A 21,050-nucleotide genomic window follows, 5' to 3' on the forward strand; every position below is an offset into this window, starting at 1 on the left:
GAACCACTATATTTGGATGGGATTTATTGCTTTTAATAATGCAGTTATTTTAATCCAGTTCAGAGCATTTATCATTATGGTTTCATTTAAAAATTAAAGACAAAATTTAGCTTTTGTATGTAAATGGAGGAAAATGTTTGTGCCAGTCTGATAGGCAAATGCCATTACTTGGAATTTATCATTTGGGAAGCTTGAGGGCCCAATTTCAATCTGCTCCTTCTACCCTTCCAATCTGTGATGAGTGTATTTCCATGAGGAATTACACTTGAGGTTGCTGAAGGGTCTAAAAGGCTAAAATAATAATAATAATAATAAAAAGAAAGAAAAAACAACCCTGAAAGCTTTGGGAAACCATCAGTGTTCTGTGACAGAAAATGGAAATTATAATCAGCATCCCTGGCATTGATACTATCAGATCTATTCATAGATGTATCAAGATCCCATCCATCATTTATTGGTAAATGGGTTTACTCCATTTCAGCTTCAGTCACCCAAAAATAGATACACACAATTTCGCCTTATTGTTAAGGAAGTCCTAAAATAGTAATGCAGAGCTTTTTGTAAGTGCTGGCCTTTCCTCTATATTGGAGTTACAAAAATGGTGCTGAACCTTGAACAAGTATGATTAGTAGTAGTAACAATTTTGGATGGCTTTTATTGGGTACCCCTTGCTAGTACCAGGTTGTGTTCCCTTTTCTTTGTTGCACAGATTACCGGTCATGGCAGATGGATGCTCTCCTGGTTCTCTGGAACAAAACTGAATTGAATTAAACAGATTTTTACAAAGGGCTGGAAACATTCCTCAATTTTTTTCACAATAGCATCACACTGTACCTGCACATCAATGATGTGAATCTCCTGTTCCAACAAATTCCTAAAGGTGCTACACTAAATTGAGATCTGGCGACTGTTGGGGCCATTTGAGCAACCCATTTGAGATGATCTGAGCGTTATGACATGTTGAGCTTATCCTGCTAGAAACAGCCATAAGGAAACGGGCACATTGTGGTCATAAAAGGATGGACAATACTCAGATATACTGTGATAAATGCAAAATTACTAGTAAAAAGTGTGCTAAGAAAATATTCCACACACCATTACACCACCACCCACGTTGATACAAATCTGGATGGATCCATGCTTACATATTGTTAGTGCCAAATTTTGATGCTGCCATGACTGTTGCAGCTGACTATTGAAACTAATTAGTCCAGGCATGTTTCTTTTTCTTCCTCCATTGTCTTCTATTGTCTAACTTTGGTGAGCCTTTATGAAATGTAAAGAAGAAGGGGCTTGGATTATCTCAGAAAATAAATGCAGTTTATGAAAAATTTTTGGTGCTCGTTTGTCGGAGGTTGCAAGATAACCTTGGAGATATAAAAAATTCTACTTTTGATGTATGTAAGTTCCAGTTTTTAGTTATAAAAGGACACAGACACACAGAAGGAGTCCAGAGGCACGTTTGTGCTTGAGAATAGTACATCTGTTGTTGGACACTGTTAAAGGCCAACAGTTTGTGCTTGGTTACAGTCGTTCACACAGTCAATATTTACACAGAGTTATAGAATATACAACATTACAGCCATGTTACAAAGCAGTTTACATTCATATTTGATAAAGGTCGAGCAGCATCTGTGGCCTTCTGTCACAAACTGGCACAATATAACCTGTAAGGAGCTAAATATCTGTTCAACTCTTTTCTTATAAGACAAGCAAACAAACAAACAGAAAAGACAGCCCATTTAATCACCAGAAGCATTTAAAGCAGAGGTTTATGAAAGTATTTCATTTTTAATTTGTTTAAATTTGGCCTTTGAAACTCAGTGAAAGGGAAAAGTCATATAATTTTTTTTAAAGCAGTACAAAAGAAAAATATTTTTGCCCAAGATAACAGTTAATGGAACAATAATGTTGGCAAAAAAACCCAAAAACACATTGAAGAAGTAAACCATGGCTCCCGTGGTGAATTTTGTTTGAAGACATTATGTTCTAACAGAAAACTCCCTGTTGGCAGGTTAAATCTATTCATATCTTATTTTTGGATTAATTTCAAAGGAATTTTTAAGCTATGGTACCACGGTATTTGCCACATCTACAGTTTTTTCCACTGATGGTTTTATTGTATTTTTTCATAGACACAGTTGTGGAGACTTTGGACCATTTGAAAAACTAATAGACAGTGTTTAGAATTCATATGAGTCAAAAGACTTACATCTCATGAATTGAGAACTCTGGAGAAAATGGAAACAATTGGAAACAATTGGTCCATCTCCTTTTGTATCTTTCTAGCAATGTTAATAACATCCAGGCTTACCTTTATTAAGATACTCTGTTTGGTCTTAGTTGGTCATTTGAGGAAGATAAATCAGGAGTCCAATACTGTAGCAGAAGAGGCTTAGTGGACATGTAACTTTATTGGTCCAGACGCTGTTGTGGAATAACTAAGAGTTTTAAGAAATTTCATGAAGTTGTTGCAACAGTGATATCCTGCTAAATTACCACGCTCAAGTTCAGTGAACCCTTCAGAACAACTGACGAATGTTTTTAAAGGCAGACTGCATGGCTAGGTGCTTGCTTTTATACATATGTGAGCAATGGGACTGAATGAAACAGCTGATTTCATTGGGTAATAAAGTAGGGGCAAGTTTTATTATTCTTCAGTTCATCTTTTAATGTTGTTCACTGGGAAATAAAGACAGATGGTATCAGAATAGGCCCAAGCTAGACCATGACACTGACCTGGAAATGTGTGTTTAGGTTCTCGATCATCCAAGTAATGCTAATCTTATGAGCTTAAATAAAGAATGCAACTTAAAGAAGTCCAATTGCCTTCATTTTTCAAGATTCTAAGGTCTGAACTGAATAAGCAAAAGACAGATAGATGGCTAGATGGATGAGATATAGCTACATTTGTGGAATTTAAAAAATGTCTAGCTATAATTGGAAGATTTATATTGGGAGGATGCATAAGTCCACGTAAAATCTTCAGGAAATGATGCGTATTTCATAATGGAATATAGTGGTTAGCCATTTGTTTAAAATTTTCAACATGCTGAGTAATATATTGGAATCAGTGGGAGTTCCTCAGACTCAGAAAGGGCAAAAGTTAGCTTTTCAATATATTTAACATTGTGAGGGTGTTGTTTAAACCCAACCTTTTAAAATGCCTCCAAAGGAGGGGTAAAGGTTGGTTAAAAAATTTGAATAATGTGTTAACTTGAAAGTTACAATTACCAAAATTACAAAAAGGAATACAATCAGTGAGTTGTAAAAAGTGATTTATGGTTGCTTTTCTTCTTTTTGCGTTTCCTCTGCCTTATATATCAGTGCAACCCTAAAAGTATTCTGATAATAATAAGTGCTAATTCTCTGTTCATAACCCCGGCTTACCCAATAAAGTTTCCCAGTGGATTGCTCTGAGGATAATTTTTTTTGTAGGGAAAACTGTAATTGAGCATTACTTTGGATCTTATGACGAAATGTAGTTGCACTTAGCCAATTGTTAGCACTTTTTTAGGGCATGGCCAATGTTCTTACATATGTTGTTGAAAAACAAAACAAAACTAAATGGACATAACTGAAACTTATTTCAGGCATCCAACCAAATACCTCGTTGAAAAACATCCAATGACTTTGAGATGAGGGAGCAGTTCACCAAAACAAAGATGTTTCGGGGTAGCACTCTGTGGACAAGAGTGGATGTTGATGTTTACACATAGCTCATTTGGGGATCTGGGGAGTCTGAGCAAACCATGTATCTTCAACCTACCCTTCTGAACCGCTTTATATGTCCACGTAAGTATAATAGCAATGAAAATTCATCCCAACGACTAAGTCAGAAGTCTGTCATTTAAATAAAGCACATTATGGTTAAAAATTGCTACTGTTTACAAATATAATTAAATAATTGAGGTCATTTTTTAAAAAATTAAATCTGTCATTTCTAAACTGTTAGTTTTGACACATAAATTTGCAGGCATAATTTTTTTGTTTTTGTGTCTAAGCACTTAGACTTATCAAAAGAAAACTGACATATTTCATATACTTTTTGTCCATTTCTAGCTGCTTAATGCATGCATTCATAGGAGGAAAAGAGACAGATGAGGAGCTGAAACGAGGACAGAGAGAAACCAGTTCAGTGGGAGGGAACAGAGGGATTGTGGGATTGCTGGTCGGGTGAAGCAGTGATGCAGCTCAGAGAGAAAGGATCCTCTAATCGAAGGATTTAAAGAGGCATAGATGTCAGGAACACCAAGGCTCAGCCCCCCCTCCAAAAAAGTAGCTTATCTGCAGTTTTTGAAACAGAATGAAATTGTGTCTACTTTTGATTCGTTTTCTTTCACATCTCTATCTCTGATATGTATTCACCTTGTGCAGGTCGTTTTTCAATCAGCCAGCTGCACCAAATTGGTATGTTGATGAAACTCCTGCCAGGGGAAACATGAGAGTTGGAATTACAGTTAGGCAATTAAATTTTAGACTTAAAGAAACAACCTTTGGTAATAACAATTTGAACAAAGGAACTAATTAGTTCATAATTAACAGAAAATTAAGAGCAAACATTATGTGTGGAAACACATACGAAATGTTGATATTACTTGTGGGAAATATTCCTACCTTCCAAAAATAGTAAGTTTAGCCTTTTATTTATATTACTTAACCCAGACCAGAAACACATTGATTCTTTTCTACAACAAGCTGTCAAGGCACATAGTGGGATACTTAAGGGCAAGAGAAAAGGGATAGTGCAAGACTGGATCAGCATGAGGGATGTGCTCATTATGCTTATTTATGCTTATTCATTATTTAGACATATCTTACTAACACTAAGCCCACCATATTAGGTCAACAGAAGCAGACCACCTGATTTGAATGTTGTCAATATAACAGGTGGCCATTATAAGTTGTCATATATATTGCCAGTAGTTGATTTCCCATTGAGAATACAAAGCATGCATGGTTACGGGATGTTTTTTTTAACTTAAACTTGGTAGTAGTTGGTAGTTGGTTTGGATTGGGGTCACATCACGTTCACACCATAAACGAACCGCTAAGGAGTTCTTTTGAAACCGTACTAAGTTAAAGTTTTTAACTCCATAAGTTAATTGCGAAGATTGTTTATTACTAAACCTTACCAAGAAGTTTAAAGGTTTTAACTTGTTTCAGAAGGTGCAACCTTTATGGAAAATGTGTGCGGTCTACATTCCCATAGAAACTGTGCTTCAAGTCCTGCCTTTCATAATTTCCTTACTACTTGGGAAGTGCTGAGTGTACACAGACAAGCTAGCATCTTCTGTGCAAACCACAGATAACCATCGTAATTTGCTAGGAACCAATGCCAAATGAGTTTTTTTGATGGAACACCAAATAGATATTTGCAACCAGTTTCATGTAGCGATAGGCAGCATCCACTCACCAACCCATCAGGGAACACAATTTTTTTCCTGGTGACCCCAAGGGGGGGGCTGATCCAAAGGACTGTCTGATTGAGGCCCAAAGATATTTTTAACTACCTGCTCTTCCCAACTGTTTCATCTTGCTGGAGGAACTTCCTGTCTATTCCTATGGCATAGGTCTTCGAAGGAAGGCACTGAAGCCGTTGATTGAATGAAGAGAAGATTTTTAACCGTTAAAGTATATTATTTTAATCATGTTTAATTATAAACACCCTGCTACTTTCTACCTGGATAGAAGACGAATATGTTAGATGATTACCAGATTCTGTGGAACTTTTGAACAACAACAGTTGAGTTTTAGGGAACTTAGCTGTGTGACCTGAATGAATCCCAGTACATAAGGAGCAGAGAGAGGAAACAGGGCCGACTGCAGTAAACAATTTGATTGGCAGTTTGGTGGGTCAAAGGAAGTCGAGTGGGACAAAGCATTGCAAGCAGTTCACTGGCATTTGGATGAAAGGGCATTATCATTGCAGTACATTCATTTTCTGACTTTATTGTGTATGCTTCTGCCCTTGGTTTTAATCAGCTGCGATTCTTTTTAGCTCATTTTGACTCCAGCAATGACAATTGTGTTATGATTTTCCATGTGTTTATTTGAACAGATGTTTAGAAAAAGCAATCTATTGCAGCTTTACTAGGTTCACTTAAGTGAAATTTTATTTATATTCCACCAGTGGAACCACAGTCTTCTCAAGATGCTCATTTTAAGCATGGAATATTAAAGACCACCTCCAGCAGACCAAGCAGTGGGTCGCCGTTTTCCCACAATTTCCAGATGGCTGAGATCAGTGTTTACTTCCAGTCAGACTGAAAACCAATGCTTGAAATGTTCAATGTAAAAAGATGTGTATTAGTTGTTCCTAGGATTTGGGAATTCTTGGGTTTAACCCTATTTAGGAAGGCCTGAACAAAGGTTAATGTTGTTGGAGCCTTTAGAATTACAGTGAACTCAGTCTGCTGACAGCTCTGGATATTTTGGCTCTATGATAAATCGCAAGGACAGGTCAGGTGCTTGTTGATAGTGTAGAGGCATAATGTCTATCTAGGGAGTTGATGCAGGATTGCGTAGGCCAGCCTCTGCCTCTTGGAATGATGTAGCCCTATTCCCAGTGGTGTGGTAACACCAAACTCAAGGTTAATTGTGGCCTGACAAACAAAAGCTAGAGTGTAATGGAGTGCTAGAAAGAAGTTACTGTAACATCAGTAAGTAAGATATCAGGAGGGTCTATGACTTTGCTCACTTAAAGCCCATTTTATGTTTTGTCTTCATATAAAAGAGAAGTTGAATCATTTAGCTCTGGCTTGTCCTTCATCAGGCTAATCCAGAGTCTATGAGGCAATCTCAGCTGTAAGGCTTTCAAATTTGTAATTTGAATTTAATTTGAAAACTTTTTTAAATGTACAGATGTGGTACCTCTTGGTGAGGTTTCATGTGACTTTATGGTGAACACAGCATTACAGCATTTAGCCTAAGCCACCATTTGGTTGAAGTTTGGTAGTTTTGTTTGGTTGGAATCCAAAGCTACAAAATCTAAGTAGATACAGGGTAAATTTGGTAAATGATTTCAATTTTCATTTCCAGAAGCTTCCATCTTTTTTAATGTCTGTGGACTGGAACTCATCCCAGATGGCATGACTTCATAGGCAAGGTATAGCTACAGTCTGCAAATGAGGACTTTGTGAGAACAGAAAGACAGGGAGGGTTCAGTTAGCTGATTTGTGCACAGAAATATGAATTAATAGACTACTAGTCATGACTAGTTCACAAACTGCCGTAAGACTGTGTTTGGGTTTGGGTTGACAAGATTTCTCACAAAACATTCAGTGGCGCTATGAACTCAGGAATCAAGATCATATTTTAACAGTATAAGTGACAAGATGAGCTTCTTTTAAAAAAGAAATTCATGGTGGAGGGCAAACGTAGTGCCCTAAATCCATGTAAAAGTCTATGAATAAACTATTCACTTGTGGAAGTTATGTGGAATTCAAAGCATCCATTAAAGTTATTGAAAAATGGCATATCTACCTAATGAGTTTTGCTTTAATGTAGCCAATCATATTTTAATGATATTTCTTCCATCTGTAATTCAGTTTCAATAAAAAAGACTTGGTAGACTGAGCAAAGATGAATAAAATAAGATTAATATTAGAAGCGTAAAATAACGACCTGGTCTTTGTGTCTGTATAACTGAAAAAATTGCAATGTGATAAATTTATGGCTTCAGTAAGGTGATAAAGTGATCAAAGAAAAGGAAGTAAATCACTCAAGTTTTCATTTTATTCAAACATTCGTGTGTTAGCTTGAAAGTAGGGATCCTTTCTCTGATGTTTCTTTCTAAATTGGATACAGTTCATTTGAAATACCTTGTTTTTTATGTTGCCTCATTATCCCACATTTAACTCTTGTCTTTTTCTCCTACTGATCCTTTTATCACAGTTACAGCTTCGGCCCTTGTCTCAGATTCCCTTGCTCTCTATTCTCCGCCAATTAAAAAAAATAAAAAATAGCAACAAAGCTTCTCCCTTCTAATATGAATAATTTGACCACATCTACTTCTTGCCCACCTGTGTGTTTTCTGTTTTGCATTCCTCCAATCTGGCTTATTTTCAGATAATCCACAGCAAATGCACATTTTCACAACAGTGTTTGAAATTTCTCAAGCTTGCATCATGCATCCAAATTGTATCCCCCCCAGCTTTTCTTTTAATCGATTTAACAGTGGCCTAAAAATTCATACGCTTTCTGTAAGAGAGCACATTTGTAAACCACTGTGAATTATATTTTTGAGTTACATGTTTCATCTGTGGATTGAAGATGGAGAAAAAGCCCTGTGCTGACTAGATTTTAAACTCCATTTCTTTTGGTAATTTTTTTTTTGTCCATAAAAATGTGCCTACTTAATCTGCTCTCCATACAGGCCTGCCCGCTTTTTTTAAGTGTCACAGATCCTTCAAACACAACTTCACCCTCAAAGCATGTCTTTACAGTGTGGGAATTTTCCATCACAGCAAGGTCATGTCCTCAGAAAGATGCAGTTTCAGTTGTTTAAGAAGACTTTGAGTCATTCAGCAGCTCCTCATCGTTTCTACTGTCATTCTTCCTCTTCTAATCCCCAATCATCCCCGCCTTCTCCTCTATATTTGGGCTCTTTAATCCCCCCCATTGGCTCCCTCTCACTCGTGCCGTTTCTATTTTCTCACACATCTTTAGGTCTTCTTTTCTTCTGTCTCCATGTGCAATCTTTTGTCCTCTGGGAGACAAAAGAATATTCTTTTCCTTCCTTTCTCTTCCATGTCTTCCTCTCCTCCATCCCTCTTCGGCATCTCACACATCAGTGGCGTTGAGGCATGTAGACACCACATCCTGCGTTTCAAGGACTATCTTCTTTGCCCTTCTGCCTCCCCCTCCTGCCCCTCCCCCAGCGGGATGAATGCTGTCCAGTCGGCCGCCCCTTTCCCTCTCGCCGCCACTGCGACATTTAAAGACAGCGAGAAAGGCAGCGCGGTAGTTGCGATTCATCCAGCCGTAAAGTAGTGGGTTTGCAAAGGTGGAGCACATGGCAATCACGTGGAAGACGGTGTAGAGCAGGCGGAAGTCCCGCATGTCCAGCACCGCGCTGTCAATATCGGTGGCCAGCTGGAAGGCGTGGAAGGGAAGCCAGCTCACGGCAAACACCACCACCATGGTCACCAGCATCTTGGTGGTTTTGCGGCGTCGGCGGTGGCGTTCGGAGGCAACGCTGCTGTTGACACCACTCTCTGCTGGACTGACATGACCACGCAATTTGGACCAGATGCGGGCGTAGGCAAAGGAGATGATGGACAGGGGGAGGAAATACTGCAGGATAAGCATGGAGATGCTGTAGATGGTGCCATCTGTGTTTGTCCCGGGCCATTTCTCCATACACGCCTATGACAGAGGACAGAATGGGATGTTTGGTTGAGTTTAGTCTGTGTTACATGAAGGTACACTTTAAATACCATGGTTAGGTTAGCCTCTTAATATCCCACAGGCCACTGGATTTAATTTTAGCCACATGGTTAAAAAGACAAATCTCCAGAAACTAGAAGATGTAACACTAAAAATGAAGTCACATTTTGCCATTACAGTTTTTCTGCGCAATGTTTTTTTTTTCTTTTCCCTTTGGGTATTCCCAATAGATGAGAAGTCCATACAAAATGGCAAGTCAATGTTTGCTCCAATCCAAAGGTAATCAAGATTATGCGATATATGATCAAAAGCTTTAGAAAAGTTATTAAAAAAAAGGATTTTTCCATTGGATTCTTTTGGCGACTAGATCAGAATTTTGACATAGTTTACATTTGATTGCAGTGACTGGAGAGGCTGGGATTATGAACAATAGGAATAAGGTGGGAAAGAAGAGTTTGGAGAGGAATGGATGTAAGGAAAGAAAAGAAGGAAAGAAGGATGAGATAAAAGAGGAGGCAACGTGAGGGATGTGAGCAGCACCAGGAAGATCAAAGGGAAAGAATGAGGAGGGAAGTGAGGGGGCCGATCTGTACAAATATTTGATTCAGAAACATGGTGTTGTAGGTGTGTGACTGCATATACCTGTATGGTATGTCCAGGCTCCAGTGTGAAAGAGCCGTACTCTCTGAAGATGGCAAGAGGGCTAGCCAGGATGGCACTCAGCACCCATGTCAATGCTATCACTGTAAAACACACGTCCTTACGCATCCTGGTCTCCAGGTGGTACACGATACACCTGAAATGCAAATTGGTGCATACGAAATATTTATATAAACTTGAAATGTTCACATGAGGCGCACTTTATAGTTTCTTTCTCAACAGGTCAGGACACAGAAAACCACTGATATTATATCAGTTTTCTGATTTTTAGATTGCATTAGTTATTACCAGGAAGTTTTGTCACACTTTATTCAGAAAATCTTACTTTTCAGGGGGAACATTTGTAGCTATTTTTACAAGTTTTCAAAATCTGACAGTAACCTTCTGCATTCAAAAGTTTATCAATTCTCACCATATCCCCAACACAGCAGCCCCAAATGACAGTCTCCACTGTGTTTTACAGATGGCTGTAGACACTGACTGCTGCTCCTGACCTCCTCTATTTTATAAAGATGGTGATTTGAACCAAAAGCTTCAAATTCTGAATCATCACTCCATGAGACCTGTTGCCACTAATTTTCAGTCATTTTTTAAATGTAATTTGGCATACCTCAGCTTTGTTCTTTCCCTTTTTCCCTTCCTTACAATAAACGAACAGTAGATGGATCAGCTGAAAGGCCAAATGGATCTCTCAGGCCTTTTGTCAGGATTTTCCCTATTTCTGAATTAATCAGTGCATTTACACAAAACGTTCATGGTTTGAATGACCATGAAAAGAGGCCACAATAAATTGATTAGAAATATAAAAGATGGATTTAATCTCACCATAATGTCACCCATTAGTCAGTAAAGTCTCATTTTGAAGCTGGCCAAAGTGCAAGACCCAAGATAGAAAATTATGCAGCGACACTGCTCAGATAGAACGACGTCATCGTATAGCAATAAACACTTTTTGTGTGGTTGACACTACCTTAGAGTAGCGGTCCCCAACCCCCGGGACATGGACCGGTACAGGTCCTTGAGTCGTTTGGTACCGGGCCACGAGAGTTGAGGCTCGGGTGTAAAATTTATAGTTTTCAGGGTTTTTATCGTTATGTTTTTGATCGTTTTTATTGTTAACTCGGTTTCCCTTGGTCTTTTCCCGTGTGTTAAAAATATATATATATTTTTGGTACCGGTTCTATTTTGTTGTATTTATCCGCGACACCTTAAAGACCGGTCCGTGAAAATATTGTCGGACATAAACCGGTCCGTGGCTAGAGTTGGATGTCTCGAGACCGGTCTCGAGACCACTTTTACGTGGTCTTGGTCTCGTCTTGGTCTCGACTGACTTTTGTCTTGGTCTCGGTCTTGGTCTCGACGGACTTTTGTCTTGGTCTTGTCTTGGTCTCGACGGACTTTTGTCTTGGTCTCGGTCTTGGTCTCGCTGTTTCGGTCTTGCGTTCTCAAATCGACATAGTGTTCGGGAGATTTGGAGTCAACCATCAGCGGAGTGGGGGGGTGGGGGTGGCTTACTGGGCTTAAGCCCAAAAACAACACACGAAGCACAGAGCGCACCGTCGTAAATTCCCCCTAATTTTGGTATGATCCGAGCTCAGGCACTAGGCGACTGAGCGCAGCACCCATGTGAGCGAGGGGGGAGAAGCTGCTGCCTGCGAATTTGCTGCAGACAGAGGAGAGCTTAAGTTTGACCAGGTACCAAAGCAAATCATTCGTACTGAACTAATAATGTAAATATGACGGTGTATCACAAAAGATTGATATCAAACTGATCACTTGGTTGCGTTACTTGCTCTTCGAGTGAATCAACAAATGGATAAATAAAAAGCCGAACAGCAATGCTGATTTTTTAGTCTTAGCTTACATTTCATATTTTCAGTTGTTACCCTCCACGGCTAAACAAACTCTCTAAATCGGTTTCAGTTGTGTACTGATGAACACAACAATGGACATAAGGAGCTTCTTTCAAAGAAAAAACTCAGGTAGATGTTATTTTATATATTATGCTTTGGATGTTGTTCAGTATATCTATGCAAAACAAGAGGAATTTCAATACACAGCAGTATATTCACAGTTGAAACCAGATATTTACATACACTTTATGGAGAAAACATAAAAACTTTTTTTTACTGTTAAACATCAATTTAGAGTAAACTTTTGTTTTAGATAAATAAATGTTGAAATATCTTTTGAATTAGTTAAATGTCAGAATAAAAAGAGGGAGCTGTCTATTTTAATCACTTTCATCAAATTTAGGAGTACATATACACTAAGTTTATTGTTAATTAATAAGAAAACTCCAGACGATTCCATTCTGAGCTAAAGAAGCTTCTGATAGGTTAGTAGAGTCCATGTGATTTGATGTTACAATTAAAAAAGTGTTTGTGTTTTTATCTGAAGAGTACATAAATATCTGGTTTCAACTGTATATTTGATGATGTTGGTGTTTGGCTTGATTGTCAGCACAAAGAGGGAGAGAGAGGAGCAGAGAGGGAACAAGAGCAGGTGAGACACACATGTTAGTCAAATGGTTGTTTGCCAAAACTCATCAGAACATGTATCTAGTACCTAGTGTTTCTTTTTAGATACCATTTGTTACTTTTCAAATTCTATATTTATTAAGTTATGCAGGCTTGTTTGCACAACGAGGCTAAATAATTATATAAACTTTTCTCAATCTAAATATTGTACTTTGGTAGAATTAAAAAATAAGTGTAGTGCAGGTCTATGATGATTTTTAGTGCTACTATCATCTAGTTCTGATTCTGGTTCTGTCTTGGTTACTGTTGTAGTCCTGTTTTAATTCCAGATCAGTTTTGGGTCTGGTTGAATTGGGGTTTAGTCCCTGTGTCTTGATACAGGCCCGACTTTGTTCTGCCTTGCTGCTTAATTAAAAAACTAGTTTAAGGTGTCCTGAATATGTATATAGAATAGCATCTGGCTGCAGTTTAAAGACTTTTTTTGTCTCGGTCTTGGTCTTGGTCTTGGTCTCGTCTCGACTCGGTCTCGGTCTTGGTCTCGTCTCAACTTGGTCTTGGTCTTGGTCTTGTCTTGGTCTCGATACCCTCTGGTCTTGGTCTTGTCTTGGTCTCGGATTAGGCGGTCTTGACTACAAGTCTATCCGTGGCACAACAGAGGTTGGGGACCGCTGATATTAGAGGAAACTTAAAATGAAACCCCACAAAGGTAAGCATATATGTGAGCTTGGAAGTCATGCTGACTGTAATGTACAATCTGCGTAAACAAAGATGACAAAGAAAAATTCTCAGCAGGCTCATCTAGCAAGTAGCTAAAACATGCGACACCAACCGTAAATTGGGTGCATTGTTTGTGCAGTTTTTTTTGTAGGCCAAGATCAAGTCCTTCTTTACAGCCAGAATCAATGCTGCAAATCTTTCCATTTGTGGTCAAATCAGGAACACTCATGAACATAAAAAACACCCAACAAGCCAGCAGTGAAGGCCACTCACCAATTAATGTAAGCCGCATTGCAAAAAACTCATATTTCCAGATGTGTTTGTTTTGCTGGTTACAACTGAGGCTCTTTTCTAATCTACTGAATATGGAAGTCAATAAGAAACTCTTAACACTTAAGAAAAAACTTAAGGATAAAAGAATGAAACTCATTACTCTGACTCTCAAGTTTCTTGATCAAGCCTCCAGTGAGTACAGTGGTTTCACATACTCAGCACAAGTCTAGTGGGTCTCTGTGGTGATTTTGGCAGCCATCTGTTTATTGCTGCCCAGATTAAATTATAAAAAACTTCTTGTAAAACTTATTTTAGCTTTTACAATCCCTGCTGATAGAGAAAACAAAAACAGGGTGTAACATGAAATCATTAAGGATGAAGTTTACAGCTGAGGCATCCTGACACTGAGGTTTTGTTTGGGCTTTGTGCTTTGGCACATCCATCATGAAACATAATGAAAGTTACATTAAAGTTACAGCTTTAATGTAGCGTGGGTAGAAGAAAGAACACTGTGGGCACATCACATTTAATTAAGTTTAATTCAATACTGCTGAAGCACAGAGCATGAACTCAGAAATTTCTCTTTGAACAATACTACATTAATTTACATGGTGAGTTAGTTTTAACTAAAGAAGGACGCCAGACACATTTGTACTTTCAGCAAATTTAACACACTTATTCATACAGCCTTTAAATAAAGTTGGTCTAGTTGGTCATCATTCACCATGTAGAGGAAACGTTTTCTTTAACCCTTTAAGACCTACCATAGAACTAAGTCCGCCAGAGTTATCTTTATATTTTTACATGCTGCAGTAACATTTTTGGGAGCATTTCAAGTTGCTCCCAAGTATACATGCATACAATCATTATAGCCCAAACTTTAATAATATATATGTGTTAAGTCTATAATAACTACATTAATTGCAACAAACTGCAATAAACTACAAAAAATTTAAAATCGTTTTTGTTTTTTTTTTACATATATTTCTAGTTAGAAATTTAAGAGGCTTATCCCTCAAAACTTTAAATACAAAAAAGTTGCACAAAATAGTTTCACAACAGGAAATTTATTTTGAGTGTCTTCATAGTTTTATTTTTGAGATACACCAATTTTTATATACTGCTGGAAAAACGAAAATAAATATTATAATGCAAATTTGCGGAAAAAACCCCCAGCATTTGCATCAAAATAAACTATTTCCAGCAGAGCAATTTGAGTTCTAAGCATCCTAGAAACTATTCAGACAAGCATGAAGTCAAGCAACACCAGTGCAGGCTTATAAGGTCCCGAAGGTAAAAAAACAAAAAAACAACAACTACATTTTCCACAAAAATGACATCACTTCCGGTTTTGGCCAGGTCATGGTGGACACACTATAGTTCGCGCTGACGTCTATTCCAAAGTAGGAAGTGTTACGAACAGCTGATCGAATCGGCAAAGCGTGTTTCTGGAATATTATGTTTTTGTTGCTGCAAGTGCTTTTTATGCAGTTTTTGCAAAGCTATATGTGGAAGGAAACTGTGACCTAGGACAAGCTGATGGCATAAGATGTAAGTACAACTCCTCCGGTTTCATATGCAAAAAAAATTATTGCGCTAGCTTACGTGGTTGCAGTGCTACCGGGATTTAAAAATAGTTACGCAAAACTGGAGCGTGCCGCTCCGACCGGCTTTAAAGGGTTAATAGCTATTTCCTGTCATATGTATATATATTGTTACTGGGGTGGAGGCTCATAGTCAAAGTTTGAAATAATGAGGTCAGAGTATGTACAAGTACTCCCTTATATGGTCATCTTAAGCGCACAAGGGGGCAGCCAATCACAGGTAACCTGGCTTTAAGCAAACTAGTCTTGTTTCGTACAGAAGATGAACTGAGGAGCTGCTAAGAGCTGCCAGTCCAAGTGTTTGATAAATCATGGAAAGCTACTCTTGCAGCTTGAATCTTTGCTAACAGGACCGTAGGGCTGTAGCAGGAGAGCAAAGTTTTAAAGCAATATCATATTCAAATCAGAAGAGTGGACACTAAAGTGCATTAAACAAGTCTGTAGACTGACTAAATGAGGTTGATTTGACTCTCTTGATGTTTTCTCAAAAAAACAAACAAAAGAAAAAAAACAAAGAGCACAGATGCTTGGATCTTGAAAAGTGATCTTTTGTAAATTTGTTTGTCAGGAACCATCTGCCCAAAAAACAAATAAGCAAATGAAAATCTGCTTTACATGCAGAGGAGAGATTCGTTCGTCTGTTTGCAATCTTTGGACAGGTGGTGGAGAGAAAATAAGCATAATGGCCTGTTGCCTGTAGATACTGATGACAGCCACAGGAACATCCTAACATGTGTATACATATACACCACCACGTATAGCAAGATTGGTGCCACAGTTGCTCTTAATTAACAAGTGTTGGCCATTACCAAAAATAAATAAATCTATATTATAGTTTTTAGATGTCTGTAATGGTTTATCCACCAGTTCATGCAAGCAACATTTCAGTGCTTAACCCTTTACAGCCAATGATTTCATGGTTCAGGCTTTAAAGAGTTTAAAGCCAGTCTGCAGGCTTATAGAGGTTAAGATGAATAATCTGTTGTTCATTCTAAAGTCACTGCATCACTGCACTTAACACCTACACTCCAACTGCCAAAACAGCAGGCAGCCAAAGTCTAATTGTGCCGTTAGCGGTGCAGTGGCGGCATGACAGAGTCAGAGAATCTTCACTGTAATCCTCTTTTCTCAGGGCCAGGTGTATTAAGGTGGAAATGGATTTTAGATTTGTCATTAATATGACGTCAGCTCACAGCGAGGAGGTGAAAATCTGCAGGGGAGCACAAACTGATTGCATTTTCACAAAAGATCTGAGAAACGTCATGTAGAAAACAGGATAGATGTGAAAATGTGAAGTTAATTGATTACGATGGCCATCAGAGCACGGTAATCTAGCTGTATCCTTTCCCTGAGAATAAGGGACAGTCAACGTGCAATAATAATCTCCAGCTACATACATCTGTATATATAGAGTATTGGTGGGGTTATCTCATTTCCACCCCATTCCCTTCTGAACGTTACCTCCAAATGAGGTGTACCTCGCTGTGGATGTTATATAACTTTTCATTCACTGGGATGATACTGCATTCTGTTTCAACCATTTGAAATGTAGTTCAGAGTGATTAAAAACAACAGCCCAAGATTTTCTAATTGGCAGTAAACCCAAAGTGCAAACTGCAAAGAATGTTATTACTTAGTCATAAAGTACATTGATCTTCTTTGTTAAGTTTGACAGGTTTTATTTCTGTTTGCAGTATTTTATAAGGATTTAAATTCTTTTTGTGCTTGAAAACATTTGTTTGCAAAAGTTCCAAATTTCTCCTCTGCAAGTATTGAAAAGAACCTTTTGACAAACATACAGTGGGGCAAAAAAGTATTTAGTCAGCCACCGATTGTGCAAGTTCCCCCACTTAAAATGATGACAGAGGTCAGTAATTTGCACCAGAGGTACACTTCAACTGTGAGAGACAGAATGTGAAAAAAAAATCCATGAATCCACATGGTAGGATTTGTAAAGAATTTATTCGTAAATCAGGGTGGAAAATAAGTATTTGGTCACCTCAAACAAGGAAAATCTCTGGCTCTCACAGACCTGTAACGTCTTCTGTAAGAAGCTTTTCTGTCCCCCACTCGTTACCTGTATGAATGGCACCTGTTTGAACTCATCATCTGTATAAAAGACACCTGTCCACAGCCTCAAACAGTCAGACTCCAAACTCCGCCATGGCCAAGACCAAAGAGCTTTCGAAGGACACCAGGAAAAGTATTGTAGACCTGCACCAGACTGGGAAGAGTGAATCTACAATAGGCAAGCAGCTTGGTGTGAAAAAATCAACTGTGGGAGCAATCATCAGAAAATGGAAGACATACAAGACCACTGATAATCTCCCTCGATCTGGGGCTCCACGCAAGATCTCATCCCGTGGGGTCAAAATGATCATGAGAACGGTGAGCAAAGATCCCAGAACCACACGGGGGGACCTGGTGAATGACCTGCAGAGAGCTGGGACCAAAGTAACAAAGGTCACCATCAGTAACACACTACAACGGCAGGGAATCAAATCCCGCAGTGCCAGACGTGTTCCGCTGCTGAAGCCAGTGCATGTCCAGGCCCGTCTGAAGTTTGCCAGAGAGCACATGGATGATACAGCAGAGGATTGGGAGAATGTCATGTGGTCAGATGAAACCAAAGTAGAACTTTTTGGTATAAACTCAACTCGTCGTGTTTGGAGGAAGAAGAATACTGAGTTGCATCCCAAGAACACCATACCTACTGTGAAGCATGGGGGTGGAAACATCATGCTATGGGGCTGTTTTTCTGCCAAGGGGACAGGACGACTGATCCGTGTTAAGGACAGAATGAATGGGGCCATGTATCGTGAGATTTTGAGCCAAAACCTCCTTCCATCAGTGAGAACTTTGAAGATGAAACGAGGCTGGGTCTTCCAACATGACAATGATCCAAAACACACCGCCCGGGCAACAAAGGAGTGGCTCCGTAAGAAGCATTTGAAAGTCCTGGAGTGGCCTAGCCAGTCTCCAGACCTCAACCCCATAGAAAATCTGTGGCGGGAGTTGAAAGTCCGTGTTGCTCGGCGACAGCCCCAAAACATCACTGCTCTCGAGAAGATCTGCATGGAGGAATGGGCCAAAATACCAGCTACTGTGTGTGCAAACCTGGTAAAGACCTATAGTAAACGTTTGACCTCTGTTATTGCCAACAAAGGTTATGTTACAAAGTATTGAGTTGTATTTTTGTTATTGACCAAATACTTATTTTCCACCCTGATTTACGAATAAATTCTTTACAAATCCTACCATGTGGATTCATGGATTTTTTTTTCACATTCTGTCTCTCACAGTTGAAGTGTACCTCTGGTGCAAATTACTGACCTCTGTCATCATTTTAGGTGGGGGAACTTGCACAATCGGTGGCTGACTAAATACTTTTTTGCCCCACTCTAACTAAGCAACAGAAGAGCTGCTTTTGCCGAGCTGTGGATGAACTCCAACTCTGTGTTCTGTGCTGCAGCCTTGGTGAGTTCTCCGTAGGATTACATGAACCAGTTCTCATTGTTCAGGGTCTCGTTGGCGTGGCCCTCCAGTTCACATAAGATGAACTCTGCAAGAGAACAAAGACCGCCTTCGCAGCTGCAGTCCAGGACGGTGGAGTTGGAGTTCATCTGAACATGCGAAGCAGCTGAAGAAAACTGGATCTCCAAGATAAGGAAGTAATCTGGACAATGGGGAAAACAGGAACACGTGCCATTCTAACACATGAAAAAAAAAAAAGAAATGGCTTAAATGAGCCATCAAACCTACTTGTGTGGAGGTGGATCTACTGACTAACCAGTACCAGTACCATGAATACCTATGGACTTTATGGATACCTACAGTACAGTAGGTATCCATAAAGTCAAACGAAGCATATAAGTATAGATTGAAAATCTGTTTACTGTCACGTCAGACCATACAAAGTAGAAAAAAAAACTCTCTTTGACTTCTTCTTTTTGTTTGATGGCCTTGCCTGTTTCCAACATTATGCACTGTCATCAATTGTCCACAGATACCCAAACCACAGATAATAGTGATAGAAACACAATTAGAATCCAATGTGCCCGTCTCTGGTTACGAAGCAGGTGAAACAGGTAGCTCACCAGGAAGATCGTGAACACAGATTACATGTTTTTTAAGTGTCACCCACCTGTGGCGGTCCAGTGCGATGACGTTGAGCGTCACAGTGGAGACATGCACGGTGAGCCCCTGGGCGTAGGGCAGCAGGAAGCAAAGTGTGCTACCAAATTTCCACTCACCCTGCAGGGTGTAGACGAGGGTGAAGGGGAGGCACAGAGTGTTGACCAACAGGTCGGCTGGAGATAGACAAGAAGAAACATGTTTGGCTGTAAAGGTTCTCATGAATACATAACAGAAAACTTCCACTAAACTAAGTTATACAAATGCAACTTATGTTGCTGTCTGTGTGCCAGGAGGCACTGGAGGCAAAAGTTAAGCAAGTGTGTGCATTTTGCCTGCCTTGGATTTACTCTTGATAAAGTTGGATAGTTTAGCTTTTTCCCAACTTAAGGCACCAAATGCTATTTTCGGATCGAGCAGCATTCAGTGTCTTAAGTTGTGGAATTTCATTAAGCATTGTCTGTTGGGCATATGGAGTCTTTTTTTTCCATTATCGCTATCGCAGGGCATTGCTATACAGGTAAAAATGTTTCTGTTCACCGATTACTCACCCTAAAAATTTAATGCAGTGTTACCATTTAACTCATAAAGGCACAAATATAGTATGATTACTTCTCTTACTATCTTTCCCATTTTATTTTTGTGTTTTTATGTATATGAAGAAGAACATTGCTTTCTTCTTTTGTCTGCTTCTCATCACAAACACATTAAACTCGCTCTATTTCTGAGGTTAATTTTCTCTGAAATTGCTGCAGAAATTCTACACCACCCACTAAACTCTCTCCCTTTGTATCTTCTCCACCATCATAGATAATTAACCGGGCATCCAGCCTTAACTGTCTCAGCTGTTTGTTTTTTTTGAGTTTTTTTGTGTTGTTTAAAAAAGACACACTTCCCCTGCAACAAGAGGGCAAAGGATAGATGAAAAGAAAAGGGAAAAAATACATGAGCTAGAGCATGCACCCCTGATGATATATAAAAGAAAATTCCCCTCTCGCCCCTGCGGATGGTCTATCCTTCAAGCTCAGGTCCTCTACCAGAGGCCTGGGAGCTTGAGGGTCCTGCGCAGTATCTTAGCTGTTCCTAGGACTGCGCTCTTCTGGACAGAGACCTCCAATGTTGTTCCTGGGATCTGCTGGAGCAACTCACCTAGCTTGGGAGTCACCGCACCTAGTGCTCTGACTAACACTGGGACCACTGTTACCATCAACCTCTACATCTTCTCAAGCTCTTCTCTGAGCCCTTGGTATTTCTCAAACTTTTCATGTTCCTTCTTCCTGATGTTGCTGTCATTTGGAACCGCTACATCGATCACTACAGGTGCTTTCTTCTATGAGTTGTTGTCCTGACTCGCCCTTGCCATAGCATGTGTGTTGTACCTTGTCAATCTCTAGCTGTGAGCAGTCCCTTCTTCTGAATGTTTGAACAATGAGCTAATAATTGTTTCGCCATCAATGTGGATTTTGGCTCTTGAAGATTCCATAGGTCCCTCATCCTATTCATGTAACACCTTCCGTTATTTGCGTAGTAGTATTCCAACAACGCCCTGTTTTCGTCTCTTGCCCACCGATGCCTTCTTGTTCCAGTAATCCATTTCTCATCGGGTTGACCTGGTTCCTCAACACCTGGCCTGGACCTTGTTGATCAAGGCTTCATATTTATCTCTCTCGCTCATGTCTGCGGTAGGCTTGCTTAGCATGGGGGATCTAGCCTTTAGGACCCTTACTGGAGACAGATGCCCCAGGCGGGAATCGAATCGAATTGCGACTCCCGCTCCAAAAGTGTGCAGTCT

At 39.4% G+C, this 21,050-nt stretch overlaps 1 protein-coding gene across 1 annotated transcript in view; it reads right to left on the reverse strand.

Moving 5' to 3' along the window:
- Nucleotides 1-1,461: 1,461 nt before the first annotated feature.
- The window catches only part of npy2rl (neuropeptide Y receptor Y2, like), a gene marked incomplete at its 5' end in the record, with an annotated part of 52,309 nt that continues 32,720 nt past the window's right edge, over nt 1,462-21,050 (reverse strand). The window contains 3 exon segments of the mRNA XM_005950376.3: nt 1,462-9,369; nt 10,033-10,186; nt 19,269-19,434. Coding sequence (XP_005950438.2) covers nt 8,785-9,369; nt 10,033-10,186; nt 19,269-19,434 — 905 coding nt within the window.

This window comes from Haplochromis burtoni, unplaced genomic scaffold (assembly GCF_018398535.1).
Source record: "Haplochromis burtoni strain Fernald_Lab_line unplaced genomic scaffold, NCSU_Asbu1 Contig_776, whole genome shotgun sequence".
In the NCBI taxonomy this organism is placed as follows: Eukaryota; Metazoa; Chordata; class Actinopteri; order Cichliformes; family Cichlidae; genus Haplochromis; species Haplochromis burtoni.